At 36.0% G+C, this 19,858-nt stretch overlaps 2 protein-coding genes across 2 annotated transcripts; both read left to right on the forward strand.

The window, feature by feature from the left end:
• The first annotated feature begins 498 nt into the window (after window positions 1–498).
• LOC143546445 (inositol-pentakisphosphate 2-kinase-like) lies at window positions 499–4,145 on the forward strand. Its single transcript, XM_077038108.1, has 7 exons — window positions 499–666; window positions 763–963; window positions 1,048–1,195; window positions 1,434–1,474; window positions 1,569–1,679; window positions 2,427–3,020; window positions 3,797–4,145. Exons 1-7 carry the CDS (start codon window positions 568–570, stop codon window positions 3,950–3,952), a joined length of 1,350 nt encoding a protein of 449 aa, XP_076894223.1. The 5' UTR covers window positions 499–567; the 3' UTR covers window positions 3,953–4,145.
• Window positions 4,146–7,614: 3,469 nt separating this feature from the next.
• LOC143546446 (putative GTP diphosphokinase CRSH, chloroplastic) lies at window positions 7,615–10,602 on the forward strand. The gene is made up of 4 exons (XM_077038109.1): window positions 7,615–7,869; window positions 8,282–9,190; window positions 9,985–10,254; window positions 10,326–10,602. The coding sequence occupies exons 1-4, from the start codon at window positions 7,666–7,668 to the stop codon at window positions 10,461–10,463; spliced, it is 1,521 nt and encodes a 506-aa protein (XP_076894224.1). The 5' UTR covers window positions 7,615–7,665; the 3' UTR covers window positions 10,464–10,602.
• Window positions 10,603–19,858: the final 9,256 nt, after the last annotated feature.

Raw genomic sequence — 19,858 nt, forward strand, 5'->3', positions numbered from 1 at the left:
GAAGAATAAGAATAATGTTAATGTGTTTTTTTAATTTTTTTTAATTAATGTGTTTTTTTAATTTTTTAGTACTTTAATTTTTTTTATATATTAATGTGTTTTTTTAATTAATGTGTGTTTGTTTAAATAATTACTTGTTTTTTTAATAATACGTTTTTTTAATACATTTATAAAAAAATAAAAAAATAAACCGCTCGCGCCCCCTCTCGCGCCCCTCCACACCATGCCCCGGGGCGCTATCACCACTACCAATACCCATCTTATCAAGTTTCTCTCTCTGCCACACGTCACAATATTATTGGATGGCGCCCCCACTCACGCCCCCTCTCGCGCCCCCCACACCCCTCAGCCTTACGTTGAAGAAGAAAATAAAAGATGATACTAGAGTGAAAAATAATAAAAGAAATAAAAGGTTTGTGACAGCAGGCAGGTAGGATCCACCTGTCTGTCTAAATAGTAGTATCAGTCAAAACCATTTCTTGTCTTGTCTTAAGTCTCATATCACATGGCCCGGTAATAACATAAATTGGAGGTTCACGCCTTAATTGTTCGAAGCTGAAAGTAGCAATGGTTGAGTTAGGTGATGTTGAAGCAGCCGATTGGATTTACAGAGGTGAAGGCGGCCTCAATATTGTTCTCGCCTACAACGGATCATCCCCCAACTTCGTACCTTATTTTTTTTTTATTATCTATCCATCTATTAATAATTTCACCTCTCTTAAATTAAATTACTTACTTAATTTATTATTATTATTATTGTAGATTGGTAAGGTGTTGCGTGTGCGGAAGCTTAAGTGTAACGAATCCCAAGCTCCTGCAGCAGCAGCTGCTGTTTTATCCGACCACGAGCTGCTTCTATGGAAGGATGAATTAGGCCCTGCTCAAACTAAGGATATTGCAAACCATATGTATGCTCACCTTGTATTATGTCCATTGTTAGGTTCAAAGCATGTTGATGCAGGGGTCAGTTGCATTCTTATTATATTCTTCTAATAATTCATCCATCATTTTTGTAATAATCTTCTAGTTTTCATTGAGATTATACAGGTTAGGGTTTTGGTGACTAAGGAGTTTTTAGAGCTGGTGCATAATGGTGTTTTGCTTCAACGCCCCTCCTGGCGAGTGGATAACGGTGGAGTTAATACGCTTTTGGATTCTGTAATTCTCATGTCTGATCATTCAATCTTTCCTCATGGTAATCTTTTGTTACCTAATGTGATTGTGAATATATATTAATCTAGAGTATGTTAGGCATTACATACATGGACTGTTAGGATTTGCCTTAATTAAAGCTTTCATTCGGTTGTTACAACTTTAATTTCTTTATAGTGTTTGAAATTTAGTAATTAAGTAGTTATTATTATTTTTTATGAAACATGTGGCAAAGTGCATATTACAGTATGTTTTTTTTTCTTGCCCCATCACTTTCAAAGCTGTCCATGAGGAACAAGTCTGCATATCAGTTGAGATAAAGGTAACCAACCAAGCAAACTCGTTGTTATCTTTCATTTGATCATTCAGTTTTTAGCTAATAAGTCCTTTTCTTTTATTCTCTTGTATCTAAGCAGCCAAAGTGTGGATTTCTTCCAACTTCCAGATTTATTAGAGAAGAAAACGCAGCTAAGAGAAAGATCTCTCGCTTCAGGATGCATCAGATTCTAAAATCCCATCAAGGAAAGGTTGTGATATTTTCATATCCTCTCTTATGTTTGATGCTAGATAGTGGGATTCTGCTACCATACCATTTATTATCATTATTGTTATTCACAAGGAAAATGCAAGACTGAAACAAAGACCAGAATAGAATCTTTTGACTAGATTAATGAGGCTTTTCTTATAGCTTATGCCCTTGTCGACAGAAGAAAGAGTAACTATCATAAACTTGTTAAAAAAGCACAAAAAGTCCCTCAACCTAGTTTTGGCATATCAACGCCCTTAAACTTGTCTAGAATGCATGTACATGTGGAAACAAAATCGAAAATACTGACTTGTTTTCCCTTAAACCGGTCAAAACTTGATGAATTGGCATCTTTGCTCAAGTATATTTATACCATCTTATTTTGGCCGGCAGATAACAAGTCATTCTTTTAAATATTTTACACAAATACTGCCATTTTAGAGAAATTTATGGACTTTAACATACCAAAATTAGCTCGAGGGACTGTTTTCATATTTGTGACCAATTTAGTGACTTTAATTCTAATATACCAAAACATGTTGGTTTTTTGTGATATTACCCCTTTTTAATATGCTTTTCCCATGCATACTTAATGTACAAATCAAATAATAGCTTTTTTATAATCTTGGAGCTTAGGTTTCCTCTTGTTGCATTCTTTACAATATAGATACAAATGTAGTTTTAGATTTATTTGTCGTGTGATTTGGTTTGGTATGTATACATCTAATGATTACAAAATCATCATTAGATATCACAAATAAGTGAATACGACCCGTTGGATATGTTCTCTGGATCAAAAGGGCGAGTGTTAAAATCAGTCAAGGACCTATTTCTTACCCCTCAAAACAACTTTCGTGTATTCCTAAACGGACAACTTGTATTAGGGAGTTTAGGTGGTGAGGCGGATGACACCGACACTAAAATTGCAGAAGCATTTGAATACACACTAAAAGCTTTCTTTAAAGCCGATAACGGGGCCAATAGCATGCATACACCCGACTTTCTGCAGCTTGTAGCCGGAGCGATTTCTGAATCAGGAATACTGGACCTCCTTATAAAAGTTCAAAAACTTGATGTGCTTGATATTGAAGGTGCTATTCATGCTTATTATGATGTGGTATCTCAACCATGTGCCGTGTGTAGAGAATTACAACTGCCTGCCACCAATACTTTCCATTCGGTTCCGTTTGATGAAAGCGTGAAGATTGTGAGGAATTTTCTTATATCTTTAACCGCCAAAGATTTGAGTCTCATGATCAGTTTCCGCCCGGCACCAAAAGGAGATAAACATGATGGTGATGTGCTTTACCTTGAATCACTTGACCAAAGTTTTGAGTATAAAGTAAGTAGTCTCTCTTGCTTGCTTGTTTATCTTTTTATATCAGTTGAGTAGCATGTTCACGCAATCGTTTCCTTTTAAATTGGTTGTGTTTTATCTCAATTATTTTTTGTTATTTTAACTTAAAAGTCTAAAATTATTGTCTCATAACTTCTTTTTTTACTCTTAACACTAACTCTGTTAGATTATTTAATAGTTGAGGGGCCATTTTAAGTAAATTACACAAATAGCCCTACTATTAAGTAATATTGGTACTTTACATGGCCAAACCTCAGGGACGGAAAGGGTACTTTACTAATTATTTTTATCTAATTGAGCTAAGTTGCCTAAAATATATGTTCATTCAAGGACATATGAACCTGAACATGACACGCGTGTTTGTGGGTTAACACAAACACATCTAGTTTAAATCAAATTTTTTTTGGACCTTTTTGCATTTTAAATTTTATAATATAAAGTTTTTAATTTACAACTAAAAAACAAATACATATAAGGTGGTTATGTTTAAATTGTAAACATGATGCCCATTTTTCTTTGAACTTTTAAAATTTGGCATAAATTACGCAACTAATTCAAGTTATGATGGAAAACACATTTTTTTCAGAAGTTATAAAAATAAACTAGGTCAGCCTCGAACACGCCCATTTAGTTAAACATGTTCATGGTTATTTAGACTAAACCTAAACCCGCGAATTTTGCGTTTTAAATTTGACCTTTCCTGTGTTAACTGGTTTCATGTATACTGTGATCTAAGGGATTTTTTTAAAATTAAAAATCAGGCATCTTTCATTGATCTGGATATGAAACCTCTTGACAAAATGCCATACTACTATAAGTTGGATCAAGAAATAGTGAGTTTTTACACTCGAACGATGAAGTCAGAAACTCTGTATCAAGATGAATCCTCCGCCATTGAAGACAGTCGGCATGGTTGAGAGATTCTTGTTGTAGTTCTGTAATATTTTTTTTCCTGTGTTAATAAGAGGCCTCAAAGATGTTTCAAACTGTAGAAACCACCCATTTGGGTGATGTTTGTCTATATTGTATGTGCTTGTAATTTGATTCTCTGTTTCTTTTCGTGCGCATTTCCTGCATGTTCAAGACAGAAGCATATTGTGATGGCTCTTATATCACCGTCGGGTTTCAGGACCTTAACAAGATGTCTGTGTTTCACTTAATTATTTGCACTAGTTTTATTGAAATTAATTTCATGAACTATGGTTTTCTGTTCATGGATTTGCGTGTTCTTTTTTAGAAAGTAAAAGCTAGTTTTCTATAAATCTCTGGATATGTCTTGTAACCTTTTTTCTTGTCAAATCAGAATCTAGTGAATTAGGACGATGGAAATTCGAAGAAAAATGACTTTTTTATTTAATGGTCTTATCTCAAGCAAATTATATTTTTCATAATGTTATAGGGTTTTCATATATTTTTATTTTAACCGTTTTCATCATGAACTTAACAATCCTAGCTCAATACTCACCCACGTACAACAATCGAAGTATCTATAAACTAGATTTTATCCCCCGTATTACGGGGTTGTTTTACATCAATAGTTTCTAACATGATATATTTTTTGGATTTTAATTTTATTTATTGTAAGAAAGTTAATATACTTATGTTTTAATGATGAAAGGGTTTTACAAATAAATAAGGTGTTATAATCCGGCTTAAAAGTTATTTGGGTTTGGTGAGACCTGTGACACGTTTATTTTTTTTTACTGTAAAATTGTTTCTTAGTTATAAATAATAATTCTTTTTAAATCGGATAATACTATTTAGTATATCCCTATTTTATAGGATTTTCATATATAATATTTGGTGAGATTCATTTTTAATTTAATGAGATGTTATAACCTGTTTAAGGGATATCTGGGTTTGGTAAGACCCACACCCGTGAGTTCAGGTCAAATGCATGAGAAGCCTTCATTTACAAATAAAGCAATCTGGTAGCTTGAGAGAATGTATGAAGGTTTCGTTTATATATATTTAAGATACTTGGTTAGTTACCCGTGTGCTACACGGGTTAGAATAAGTATTTTTTTAAAATAATAACATAATGTGAAATACAAAAAAAAATGTATCACATATATAAAGATATATTATACGGTAAAAAAATTACACATTACGCAATTTGGAAATAGAAAGTTGTTAGAAAATTCATAAATCATAAATTATTTATTTGTTATCTTCTATATCAAAGCTTAGTTGTAGATGACTATTTTTTTATACCAACTCGCGGACCAAAATTCATACTAATATTAAATTGTTTTGACATAAGCAATGTTTGATACTTTAACCGGTTAAAGAAACCCACCCGTTTCGTATTGGTTAGTTATAAAAATCTAATATTAATAACTATTGCAATATATTTTATATTAAACAAATTAACATATTTATGATGGTATTAATTCTTTTAAATTAGGATAGAATTATTAAAAATTGAAAATGAAATATTAAAAGAGAAATGTAATTAATATGAGAGAGAAGAGGGACAATTTTGTAAGAATCAACATAGTGATGACATGTGACATTTAGAAAGCTTTATTTATTAAATAGTATAGATTCATTCTATATATGAACCCACTCGTGAGCTTTTCTAAGAAAATGTTAAAATACAAAGGGATATAAAAATGAGAAGTGTGAGAATGATTTGTGGTCACACACAAATTAATTCAAAAAAATTAATAAAAATTTATAACTCAAAACATAAATAAAAAACGAAAAAAATTTACATAACTAAAATGTTTCCCTCGTCATTCCCATTCAAAAAAAACCTCGAAAAGACACAATGACATGACAAAAGACACAATGATGAAAATAAACAAAAGACACAATTATAACTAAAAATACACAATAGACCGTAAAAATAACATTATGCCGAACAAAATATAACACAATGTTGTTGAGTAATACAACACAATATTAAATAAAAGACACAATATCAAGAAAAAATGACATGATCAACGACGAAAATAACACAAAACACAAAAAGACAATGATCTTTTTTCCTCAACATTGTGTTTTTTATAAGAACGAGGAAGACGGTGAAAACATTTTTGTGTTTTTATTTTTTCTTTTTTTTTATTAATTTTAAGTTATTATTTTTTATTAATTTTTTTGAGTGGTTATGTGACAATAAATCTTTCTCATTATTCTCATTTTTGTTCCCGTTTATCCCATTATTCTAACCCATTTAGTTATAATGTTCGATTTCATATCTTCTCCTATAATTGAACTAAAAATCTTAGTTTTTCAAAATCTCGCAATAAAAAAACATCATGTTCCCTATATTTATCTTTGTTAATTACAAATGTTCAAGGCCGGGCTGTCGACCAGCGAAAACAAGTTAGCGCTTTAAATTCACACCTAATTAAGGTCTCCAAATCCAAAAAACATTATAACTAGACTAGGGGTGACAATTTTGACCTAAACCATTTTAAATTGGTCAATTTGAGTTGTTTTAAAAATTAAATAAATTGGTTTGGGTTAGAGATATTAATTAAATGGGTCAAAATTGGTAACTTAAAATTCCATCTTGTTATTTTCGGGTCAAAATGGGTTAACAAATTCAAACAAATTGGGTGCGATGTGGGTTAGTATCCTAAGCAAATGTGGCAGGTTTCGGATCGGAATGGGGTTCCGCACGAGACAGATTTCGGCACGAAACACATTTCAGATATTGGAACGGATTCAGTTGAGGCTTCAAGCCAACACGAGTTTTCACACGGGTTGGGTTTTGGTTTCTTTTTGGTTGAATCCAGACTCGGTTTCGGTTCGATTTCTCGTAGGTCTTCCATTTTTTTCTAAATGGAACAAGGATAACGAAGGAAAAATTTTTGTTTTTTTTACTTTATTTTTTATTTATATTGAGTAATGATTTTTTTATCGTTTTTTTGAATATCTTTCAAGGAGTTTTTTTTTTATCATAGAAAACCCTTTAATTTTTTTTTTAAATAATAATAAAAAAATCATAACTCAAATACAAATAAAAAACAAAATCGATAAAAACTAAAATATTTCCGCTGTTATCCTTATTAAAAAAACAAATAAAAAACGAAACCCGTTCCAACCCAAACCAAAACAACCCGTTTTTTAATTGACCCATTCAGACCCAAACTCGTTTCGACCCATGACTCGTTTCAACCCATGACCCGTTCGACCCAACCCAACCTATTTGCACCTCTAAACTAGATTATAATAGATAAAGTAAATTCAAAGTAATGTAGTAGTGTGATGGTAGATTTGGTTGTTACTAAATCATAGGTTATGAGTTTAAAAATTGTAATAAGCAATTTTTTTTCATGAGAATGTCACAAAATCTTATTTTGATTTGGACCTCCATATCCGTTAAGCCGGCCCTACAAATATATATTTTATTATTATTATTTTCGTTCTTAATAACCAACCAAGCAAGCATTGGGCATTGGGGACTCGTAAACCAACACTCTCATTTCATTCGGATAGAATGGAGAGAGTAGTCTATTATAGTCAACAACTCCACAACAATCTTATTACAATCAAACCAAACCCTTGTTCAATTAGGAAAACGAATTTCATCCATGTTCACTCTTGTCGTTCTTCCGTGGTGGTGGTCAGAACGACGTCGTCTCTTTCTCTCCCGCCGGCAACAACAGATGGCGGCAAGATGGTGGTGGAGCTGGTGGGGACGTTTAATGAGCTTACGGAGCGGATGAACAAGGACAGCAACCACCACCATTTGCTATCGCAGTTGCTCTTCAAAACGCTGAAGCTTTGCCTCCCCATTCTGCAGTCCCTGCCGCTTGCTCCCGATGGCCGCTCCCCGCTCTCCCGTGCGCTTTCCGTTGCGCTCCTTCTCGCTGATCTCAAGGTTAGGCTTTGATGATTCAGATTGATATTAGGTTTTCATTCATAATGAATTTCAGTTTAAAGTTTGGTTTTAATGATTCAAGTTCAAATTAGGTTTAGATACCCTTCACAATGAAATTATGGTTAATCTTACTGTTTCAAGTCTTGATCAGTTTCTATTTGCTACAACTGTAAGTTGCAAAAGCTTAATTTCTTAATGGTAGGAGGAGAGAGTATAATGAATTGTTAGTCTTAAATTGCTATATATTTAAATCCTGCATCATAACCTATATCGCTCCTTGATCGATATCCGATTTTTTACCGCATTAAATGCATAGATTGAAATTGAATATGAATTTTTAAACTAGGTTTTGATGATTGAAATTGAAATTGAAACGGAATTTGAAGTTAGGTTTTGATAATTTTGTGTTTAGATGGATGCTGAAGTGATATCCGCTGGTATACTGAGGGAAGTTGTGGAAGCATGCGGCGTAAGCATGTTCCAAGTCAAGGATCGAATAGGTATCAGCACAGCTCACTTATTACATGAAACCATTCGTGTCGACCGAATTGCTTCAAAGGTTGAAACATATGATGATGAAGGTGCATCAGCTCTTAGAAAATTCTGTCTAACATATTATGATGTTAGGGCACTGATTCTTCACCTTGCTGTCAAGCTTGATATGATGAGACATTTAGACTACCTCCCAAAATACCAGCAAAAACTGCTCTCTCTAGAGGTTATGAAAATACACGCTCCTCTCGCACACGCGGTCGGGACCACTTCTTTGTCACTTGAACTTGAAGATATGTCATTTCAATACCTGTTTCCTGATTCTTATCTTTATGTAAATACCTGGTTAAGAAGCCATGACACAGGGCTGATACACGACTTGAAGGAACAATTACTTCAGTTATTGAATTCAGACCCCGTGTTAGTGAATATCGTGGATGAAATCTCGGTTCAGGGTCGGTTTAAAAGTCATTATAGTACTATGAAGAAGTTATTGAGAGATGGGCGTAAGCCCGAAGAGGTTAATGACATTTTAGGATTGCGGGTCATATTAAAGACTAGTTCAAAGTTAGAGTTGTCAGAGGAAGCATGTTATAGGGCACGCACAGTGATCCAGTCTTTGTGGAAAGAGGAGAGTAACAGATCCAAGGACTATATTTCAAGGCCTAAAGATAATGGTTACAAGAGTCTGCATATGGCGGTTGATGTGAGTGGTGGTGGCGGACCACTGGTGGAGATACAAATAAGGACGGCAGAGATGAATTTGCTTGCTTCTGATGGAGCGGCTTCACATGCATTTTACAAAGGTGGCCTTACCAACGCAGAAGAAGTAAGTTACTAAGTTCCCGTATTCATTTTGTTATAAAACTAGTCCACAGGTAGTGGCGCGTTAAACGTAGAAAATCGCACAAAACTTTGTAAAATAAAGTAAAACTTTTACGCAAACCTACGTGTCGCCCCATAACTGTTAGTAATATTCAAAACCTTATATAAAAACGATACAGAATGTAAACCGCTCAAAGAATTAACACTGAAAGACAAAGGAAAAAAAAATATTAAGACTCCACGTTGCAACGCGTTAAATGACAAAACAAGTGAATTCACTTTTTAGAAAACAATCAAAACCTTTAGGAAAACCCACGCATTGCAGCAAAACAATTAGTAATATTCAAAATCTTATATAAAAAACGAAAGCGCAAAAAAATAAAAAAACAAGTTAAGGTCTTAAAAAGGTAATCCACTAAACAGAGAGAAAACAAAATCGGACCAAAACCGTAAATTAAAAATGTAAACCGTACATTTAAAGCAACCAGTAAACAACATATTGTTGGTTCTCTATAAATATTATAATTTAATAAAGAAAAACAACTTATAGCGTCACCCATATTATATAATATGAGTTGCAAGAAGTGAGCTTAAATTTTCCAATACTTCTACAACACGTATAAGAACTTATGTGGATAAAAACAATGGTAAGAAATTGATGGTATATTTGAGCACCGACAAGCTTGTTTCATAAGTCAAGCAAGAGAAGGAAGTTGTACAATATGATTAGTTGCATCATAACCGAATGGTGATTTTGAGAGTAGGCTAGCTGTGTTTACTAATATTAGTTGGCTATAGGCGAAGCGTTTGAAGGCCATTATGATTGCTGCTGCTGAGTATGCCGCATTGCGTTTAAAAGATTTTAATTCCACAAACGCGAAAGGGGATGACCGGATCTTCCGACTTCTTGACACGAATGGAGATGGTAGGATTAGCATCGAGGAGCTTACAGAAGTAATGGTTGAGCTTGGTGCACAAGGAGACGATGCTCGGGAAATGATGCAACTGCTTGATGCCAACAGTGATGGTTCACTTAGCTCTGATGAATTTGACATTTTCCAAAAGCAGGTAAATATTTGAATAAACAAAAAACGACTAATTTGAACTGAATGATAAGTTATGGTATTTGCGTTGGTCAGGTTGAAGTGATGCGTGGTTTAGAAGATAGAGATGATGAATACAAGAGCTTGTTAAACGAGAAGCTTCAAGGGGCAGATGGTAGTGGTCTGATTCAGGTGTACAGGAAAGAACTTGAAGATAGGCTTTCGGTAAATTAGTCTATTGACCGATTAATTATCGATGGTTCATTGTGGTTCTGTTATTGTATTTGTATGTATGTATGTACAAATGATACTAGATACGGATATGATTTAGTATATATATGTTGGGTCTAGAAAAAAAATCAATACATGCATATTAACAGGATATAAGCCATTTAACAAATTTTAATTTCAGAGTCCAATACGAATAACCGTAACCGTACACCGTGTGAATCTTTTGCTGGGTCATGCATCATGTCTGAACAATTCCGAAGAAACCTAATGACCAGATTTCCTTCCCTTATATTCATAATCTACAGTGCATTTATTGATTTAGGTCCACTAGTATTATTAGTAACTTTGGGTTATGCCAATAGATTTTACGGAGAGGCTCATTGGGACATCCGGAAAAAAAAATCATAAAGTTTTAAGCGAATAAAACTCTTAAAAACTCAATTCGCTTTTACATGTAAGAAAACACTTTTGCATATTTTTTAAAGCTTTTGCGTATCAACACACGAAGACGAATTTATAATAGAAATAAAGTTTTGTAAATTTTTTTTCTTTTTCTAAACTGTTTTTTTTTTTTTACTAAAACGGTTTCAAGGTGTGTTTCTAAAAAATTATGTAAATGAGATTTTTACATTTAAAATGATTTTTATAAAACTTTTACATATAAAACATACCGGTTTACTTCATCGTGATTACTCAATGAAACCACCCACAAATTATTATACTTTCATGTCAAAAAGAAAAAAACAGTTTTTTAGTTGATATACTTAGCTCTTGTCATAAGTTTTACAATGGTTAAGAATTCACGAATTTCAGAATTTTACTCTTCTGCAAATGCATGCTTAGTTTGGAGTTTCACAAACCGCTTTCAAACTGGTTTCTTGACCAGTTTACGATTTTTGACCGGTTCTTGATTCAAACTGGTTTTGGCCGGTTTTTTATTCGATTAACCATTTTGAAACCGGTTTTGATATAGAGAATTACAAATCGTACCGAACCTACAATTTCAATCAGTTCTAAACTGATTTTCACATAATCGGTTTCAAACCAGTTTGACATCTGCTCGATTTCAGGTCCACTAAAATTTTTATTTTTATGTTATTATTATTTATAGCAATATTAATGTTATTATAATTTAGGGTCAAGTTATAAGAGCATCCACAACAACAAACTTTCACAAACCTCCACATCATCGAAACATCATATTCCAAACTTTTTCCAAAAACCTTACTTTTTCCACAACTACAAACCTATTAAAAAATTATTAAAGTTATATACTTATAATGTGTGTGTGTGTATATGTATATGTGTGTGTGTATATTTATATATATATAGGGGAGGGATGTTTTGAGAACCATGTTGAGTTTTAAGAACTTAAGAACTCAATTTTAGGTCACACATTTAATTAAATGGATTGGAATATGTGGTTGAGATTAAATCTGGTAAAAAAGTCAAAGTAGGAGAGAGAATAAATATGTAAGTGGTTACACTAACTTTTACGTCTGTTACACATATGTAAAAAGTCGACTCGGTGCGTAATAAATTATGTAATTTTTTTACGTGTATGTAACTTACATATATTACGCATGTGTAAAAAAAATTCGAAAAAAAAAATCGTTACACTGAGTTCTTAAAACTCAAAGTGGTTCTCAAAATAAATCAATCATATATATATATATATATATATATATATATATATATATATATATATGTATCAGAGATAGAGATAGAGAGATATATATATATATATATATATATATATGTATCAGAGATAGAGATAGAGAGAGTGAATGTGCCACCTAAAGTTTGTTTCAAGTTTGCAGGAGCAAACTTTCCACTTAAAGACTTCTCTCTATAATGGTGGACTTGGCTTTTCTCGAGTTTGTTGTCGGCCATGTAGATCCGGACCTAGGGAGATGAGGCTTGTTATGGATGCTCTAATAGGAAGTTAGTGGTTTTTAAGAAGTCTAAAAAGGCTTTAGTGGATGACTTTGATTAAGTGAGTGTAAATAAAAATAATGAGTTTTTAAGGGCATTAGTGTTTCTCTCTCCTCTATTTCCACCACTTTATTTAAATATTAATAAATAATTCAAACTAAGTTATTTTCTAAAAAACATTTATTATATATAATAATTTGAAAGTTTGGTGCCGCTTGTCACACCCTGACCAAAGGCGGCGGAACATGCCGGGGTGCAACGATTGCTCATAAGCGAATGACACTATTTAAAGCGACTATATTTAACAAACTCATTTCATTTCACAACATCGAAAATGTCACATAACCAAATTTTCATAAGTCAAATACAACAAAATATAACAAAATATAGCAAATCAAATATTGTTCATTTTTGCTAATATCCTAACGGTATTTGTGACGTTTTCTTCACCGAACTCCATAATCAACCTAGATGCAAACCTGTAACATTTCATAAAATAAAGTTTGTCAACATTAAATTCGATCGGTTTTCTCCGTTTGTCGGCGTAACTCTTTTGACGATTTCTAGCGGCTAGGAGATTTTTACGGATTTGATCAATGACATCGGTTGCTTCTTGGACCATTTCGGGTCCCGTGATTTGAGCTTCACCGATTTCGTTCCAACAAACCGGGGAACGACATTTACGACCGTAAAGAGCTTGAAAAGGAGCCATTTCGATGCTAGAATGATAGCTATTGTTATATGAGAACTCGATGAACGGAATGTGAGAATCCCAATTTCCACCAAAATCAAGAACACATGCTCGTAGCATATCCTCGAGTGTTTGAATCGTACGTTCGGTTTGACCGTCCGTTTGAGGATGATAAGCGGTGCTAAGATCGAGTCGTGTTCCCAAAGCTCCTTGAAGAGATCGCCAAAAAAGAGAGGTAAAACGGCCATCGCGATCGGAGATGATAGACAATGGCAAACCGTGTCGACACACGATTTCCCGAACATAGATTTGAGCAAGTTGCTCGACATAATACTTCTCGCGAATCGGACTGAAATGAGCAGATTTGGTTATCGATCACCCAAATGCTATCGTTGCCCTTTTGGGTGTTGGGTAATTTGGTAATAAAGTCCATAGCAATGTCTTCCCATTTCCAAACGGGAATCAGTGGTTTCTCGAGTAGACCAAAAAATATTTGATGTTCGGCTTTGACTTTTGAGCAAGTAAGACATTTAGATACAAACAACGCTACGTCCTTTTTCATACCCGGCCACCAAAAGGTAGCACGAAGATCGAAATACATCTTATCCGCATCGGGATGAACGGAATAATGCGAATTGTGAACTTCGTCGAGAATACAAGTACGAAGGTCACCGCGATCGGGAATCCACAAACGATTGAGAAAGTACAAAAGACCATCGGGTTTGGTTTCGAGTAGAAGTTCGGCTCCACATGACATTTCTCGTACATGTTACCTTCTTCAACGGAAGTGCGCTGAGCTTGAAAGATACGAATTTGAAGATCGGTTTGAACAATGACGCTTAGAAGCAGAACGGATTTAACATTAACCTTTCGACTTAGGGTGTCGGCAACAACATTCGTTTTACCGGGGTGGTAGCGAATCTTGCAATCGTAATCACTAAGTAATTCGGCCCATCGTATAGCGGTATCCACAACCCCTTTACGGGCTCCATAGCAAGAAATAATATATTCTGTCGTTGTCTCATGTTGAGATCTTTTTGGTCGAAAATGTGTTGAAGGCTTTTATGATCGGTAAAAACCACACATTTTGTTCCATAAAGGTAATGTCTCCAGATTTTGAGAGCGAAAACGACGGCACCAAGTTCGAGATCGTGAGTCGTATAGTTCTTCTCGTTGACCTTAAGTTGCCTTGATGCTTATGCGATGACTTGACCTCGTTGCATGAGAACACAACCAATGCCTTGATGGGAGGCATCGCAAAATACAAAAAAATCGTCATTTCCATCGGGGAGGGTTAGAATGGGAGCATTGCAAAGCATGTCCTTGAGAGTACAAAAGGCTTCCTCTTGCTTCGAACCCCAATCGAAGGGTTGTCCCTTATGGGTGAGAGAAGTAAGAGGCAAAGAGATCTTAGAAAAGTTTCGAATGAAACGCCGATAATATCCGGCCAAACCAAGGAAGGATCGAATTTTCGTGGGAGTCGTTGGAGTTTTCCAATCCTTAACGGCCTCAATTTTAGCGGGATCAACATGAATAACTTTGTCGTTTACGATATGTCCCAAAAATTGAACTTCCTCGAGCCAAAATTCACATTTGGAGAATTTGGCATAGAGTTGTTCGTTTCTAAGGAGATCGAGAATGGAACGCAAATGATGTTCATGTTCAGCTTTGGATTTAAAGAAGATAAGAATGTCATCAATAAAGACAATAACGAATTTATCAAGGAATGGTTTGCAAGCGCGGTTCATGGGGTCCATAAACACCGCGGGTGCATTTGTTAACCCGAAGGGCATAACCAAAAATTCGAAATGTCCATATCGAGTACGGAAAGCGGTTTTAGGAATGTCTTCTTCGCAAACACGCAATTGATGATAACCCGATCGAAGATAAATTTTAGAGAAACAAGTTGTGCCTTGAAGTTGGTCGAATAAGTCGTCGATACGTGGCAATGGATAACGATTTTTAATAGTAAGCTTGTTAAGTTCACGATAATCAATGCACATACGAAACGAACCGTCCTTCTTTTTCACGAAGAGAATGGGAGCAGCCCATGGAGAAGAGCTTGGACGAATGAAGCCTTTATCGGAAAGTTCTTCGAGTTGGTTTGATAATTCTTGCATTTTCGACGGGGCTAAACGGTAAGGAGCCTTGGCTACGGGCATCGCGCCGGGCACAAGATCGATTTGGAATTTAATTGGACGAACGGGATGAAGACCGGTGACATCATCGGGAAAGACATCAAGGAAATCACAAACAATAGGAATATCTTGGATTTTCCTTTCCTTTTTGTCCTTTGTCACCGAGAGAGCTAAAAACGGAACGTGCTTTTGGCGTAAGTACTTTTGCGATTGAGCACACGACATGAGATTTAGCCTTCAAGACGTTGTGTTTCCAAATACCTTAAGAACCTTGCCGTTGACGAGCGGGATGCGAATGAATTTATCAAAACAAACGACTTCGGCACGGTGCAAAGATAACCAATCCATGCCTACTATGGCATCGAAGCTACCCATTTGCATCGGGATGAGATCGATGGAGAATTTATGCTTAGAAAGGATGAGAGAACAATCGTGGACGACGGAATTGATGGTAATAGAATTTCCATTGGTGACTTCAACCGAGAACGGTCGGGAAAGCTTAGTTTGAGGCATATCAAGTTTCGACTCAAATTTCAAATAAATAAAACTTCTATCGGCACCGGTATCAAATAAAATAGAAGCCAAATGATAGTTCACCAAAAACATACCGTTCACCACATCTTTTGCCACTTGAGCTTGATTTGCATTCATCATAAAAGCTCGCCCTTGGTTGCAATGGTTGACTTGTGGTGTTTGTTGTGGAGTTGGAGGTGGTGCTTGGATTGCTTGGATGGGTTGGATGATTGGTGCATTGAGTTGGGGAAGTTGAGGTTAGTAAGTTTGAACTTGGTAGGCTTGGGTTTGGTAATAAGGCATGCTTATGGTTTGAGCTTGGTTGGCAAAAGTTAAACGTGGGCAATTGTTACAGAAATGGTTGGGTGTTGGTACATAAATGTCAGTAGTTCATAGTCTAGCGTTTGTAATCGAGTCTGTAATGTAATTATGTTTAAGTTTATGTTTATGTATGTAAGCGAAGTTGTCAACAAGTTCGCTTAGGCGAATTTGTTGAACAAGCGAAGTTGTCGACAAGTTCGCCTAGGCGAACTTGTTGAACAAGCGAAGTTATGGACAACTTCGCCTGAACATATCGGGCGAAGTTGTCGTGTCTATATATACTGTAGCCGACGGATTGTTTAGGTGACGAGAGAGGAGTCAGTTGTTGAGTTCAGTGAACGTGCCGAGAGTCTGTAATAGACGTGTTTCAAGTTATAATATATAACGTGTTCGTTTGTATCGCGTGTGATTGTTTTACGTATTCTACGCTCGTAACTACCTACGCAGGGATTCCGCACCTACGTAGATAGCGATATCCCGTGTAAGATCCGTCCAGGAACCTACAATTGGTATCAGAGCCAGGTTGAACACCAATTCAACGCTCCGTATAGTCCGCAACAGAATGGAGTGGCTGAAAGGAAGAATAGAACTTTAATTGAAGGAGCCAGAACTATGCTGGCTGATTCGAAGCTTCCGGTGGTGTTCTGGGCTGAAGCTGTTTCTACAGCTTGCTATGTACTGAATAGAGTTTTAACGGTAAAAAGACTTAATAAAACATGCTACGAGCTTATGCATGGGAGAAAGCCCAATTTGTGTGGACTTGAAGCTTTCGGGTCCCCGTGTTCAATTTTAAAGGCACATTCAAAGTTTGGTGAAGCAGCCGATGAAGGAATCTTAGTCGGCTATGAAGTTGGGACTCCCAACAGGCGTGTCTTTAATACAACGAACGGCAAGGTTGAGGTGGTATGTAACACCGACATTACGAGTTACAGATCGCCAAGACCGAGCATCGGACCTCCTGGGATTTTCGACTATGATAGGCTCTTCAAGACTTTTAAAATACCTGATTTGTTTTATACAGAAGAAGAAGAACGTGTTGCTACGAAGATGATTCTAGATGAGGAGGAAAATTTGGCACATAGACAGCTATTTGATGATTGTCAACCTTCCTCATCAAATTCTATCGGTTCCCCTGCTGTCTCTCCTGAAGAAGAGTTTATCAATCCATTTCACTCTCAACCAGAAACAACCATTGATGAGCTCTCTTCTAATTTAGAAGATAATTTGCATGTCGGTGCTGTTCCGACCACGAGAATTCACAAAGAACACCCTTTGGAGAATGTTATAGGTGATGTGTCCTCCGGTGTACAAACCAGAAGTAGCTTGAATGAGCACACCTTTGTTTATACAAGCATTAAGGAAACGGGTATAATGAACGAATGTTTGTACTCATGCTTTATTAGCCAGATTGAACCGAAAAATTATCAAATGGCTCTTAAGGACAGCTCGTGGGTCGAGGCCATGCAAGAAGAGTTGGCTTAATTTAAGAAGATGGAAGTTTGGACTTTGGTTGAAAAACCAAGGAATGTGCATGCGATAGGCACAAAATGGGTGTTTAAGTGCAAGAGAGATGAAAAGGGGATTATTATAAGAAACAAGGCGAGGCTGGTCGTTAAAGGTTTTAATCAGCAAGAGGGGATAGATTATAATGAAGTGTTCGCTCCGGTGGCCAGGTTGGAAGCGATAAGATTGTTTTTGGCGTTTGCTGCTTTTAAGAAGATGAAAGTGTTTCAGTTGGACGTGAAGAGTGCGTTCCTCAATGGGAAAGTTGATGAGGTTGTGTATGTTGAGCAACCTCCGGGTTTTCCTGACCCAGACTTTCCTGATCACGTGTACAAGTTGAGCAAGGCGCTGTATGGATTACATCAGGCACCTCGTGCCTGGTATTCAACGTTATCGGACTACTTGCTAGAGAATGGTTTTGAAAGGGGTTTGATTGACAGCACACTGTTTGTGAAGAGAGATGGAAGTGACTTCCTGCTAGTTCAAGTCTACGTGGATGACATCATATTTGCTGCATCAAGAGTCTCCATGTGTCAGGAATTTGAGGCCGTCATGAAGAAAAGATTTGAGATGAGTGCTATGGGTGAACTAACGTTCTTTTTAGGATTGCAGGTTGATCAAAAGAAGGATGGGATGTTCATTCATCAAACAAAATATGTTCATGATGTCCTCAAGCGCTTCAAGATGGAGGACTGTTCTCCATTTGACACTCCAATTTGCGTCAACCACAAGTTGGGAGCTGAAATAGACGGTGACGCAGATGTGGACCCAACTCAGTATCGGGCTATAATAGGTTCTTTGATGTATTTGACTGCTTCTAGGCCTGATATAATGTTTGCTGTTTGTCTTTGTGCTCGTTTTCAGGCAAACCCAAAGGAATCTCACATGAAGGGTGTGAAGAGGATTCTGCGGTATCTCAAAGGCAAGCCGAAGCTAGGGTTGTGGTACCCGAAGGGAGGAGACGTGGAACTGGTTGCTTATACAGATTCTGATTATGGAGGGTGCAATCAGAGTCGGAAGTCGACAACAGGAGGATGTCAGTTTCTCGGTGGAAGATTAGTTTCCTGGCAGTGCAAGAAACAGACATCAGTCGCAATCTCTACGTGCGAAGCTGAATATATGGCAGCATCCAACTGCTGCTCTCAGGTTTTGTGGATTCAGCAACAATTGCGCGACTATGGTCTGAATTTCTTACTCACTCCTATTTTTATTGATAACACTGCTGCCATCTCAGTAATTAACAATCCCGTGAAACATAGTAAAACTAAACATATTGACATTCGTCATCATTTCATACGGGATTGTGCTGAGAAAAAACTGATTAAGGTCGAAAAGGTCGATACGCTAGAAAATTTCGCTGATTTATTTACAAAAGCGTTTGATAAATCCAGATTTCAAAACCTAATTGAGCTGAACGGGATGATCAATCCCGAGTAACCATGTTTTTTGTGTTTATTTGAAAAAAAAAAAAAAAAAACGTCACTATTGCTTAAAATTAGTCGGTTACCTCAGTTTGATGGACATATCATCGGATATGTTTTGGTCCTCGTTTCTATTTGTAGAGAATGAGGGTCGCCATTAACCAGATGACTGAAAGTGACCGGGGCGGTTATGATGTGTTTTCTTTCGGTCGCTGAAAATTAGTCGTTCATACTTAGTTAGAAGGACACATACTTGTATGTGGTCGGTCCAGTTGATCCATTGGATCTTCAGGATTGCCGTTTACCTGAAGACTTTGACGTGATCGGGGCGATTGAAGTCAAAATTTTTTTGGGAAATGAAATTACTTTTCAAGTCTAATACTTCGTAAGAAGTTCATTTGCTATGTTTAACAGGAAATTGATCCAACCTTGGAAAATGATGTTTATACTAATTTTGTGTGCTTAACTAGTGAAGTTCTTAAGCTTAAAAGGTATTAGAACAGTCATTGTATGTCAAGGTAAATTTTTAATGGTGTGTCAACGTATATGTGATACAAATTAAATATACTTGATTTTACGTGGAAACTACTTAAGAGTTTTCCATGTCTTCGTATATATCTTTCCGCATGATAGGCAGAAAAGTGATTACCCAGTCATACACGAGCCCGTAAGTGTTCTGATTCCCGTGAAGATAGCATTTCGAGATACTGCAGTGATACAGATTCGGGACTTGCAGTCAATTTCTACTCTGAAGTCTATGTTTGTAAATTAAAAAAAAAAAAAAAAAAAAAATTTTGGAGTTAGTGAAACATTTTAGACTTCACAATCATTGAGTTAGAGTGAAGAACGGGAAGCAGATCAAGAATATTTACAAGT

This window comes from Bidens hawaiensis, unplaced genomic scaffold, assembly GCF_021521415.1.
Source record: "Bidens hawaiensis isolate Kalapana, Puna unplaced genomic scaffold, B.hawaiensis_p1.1 tig00014347_1, whole genome shotgun sequence".
Classification (NCBI taxonomy): Eukaryota; Viridiplantae; Streptophyta; class Magnoliopsida; order Asterales; family Asteraceae; genus Bidens; species Bidens hawaiensis.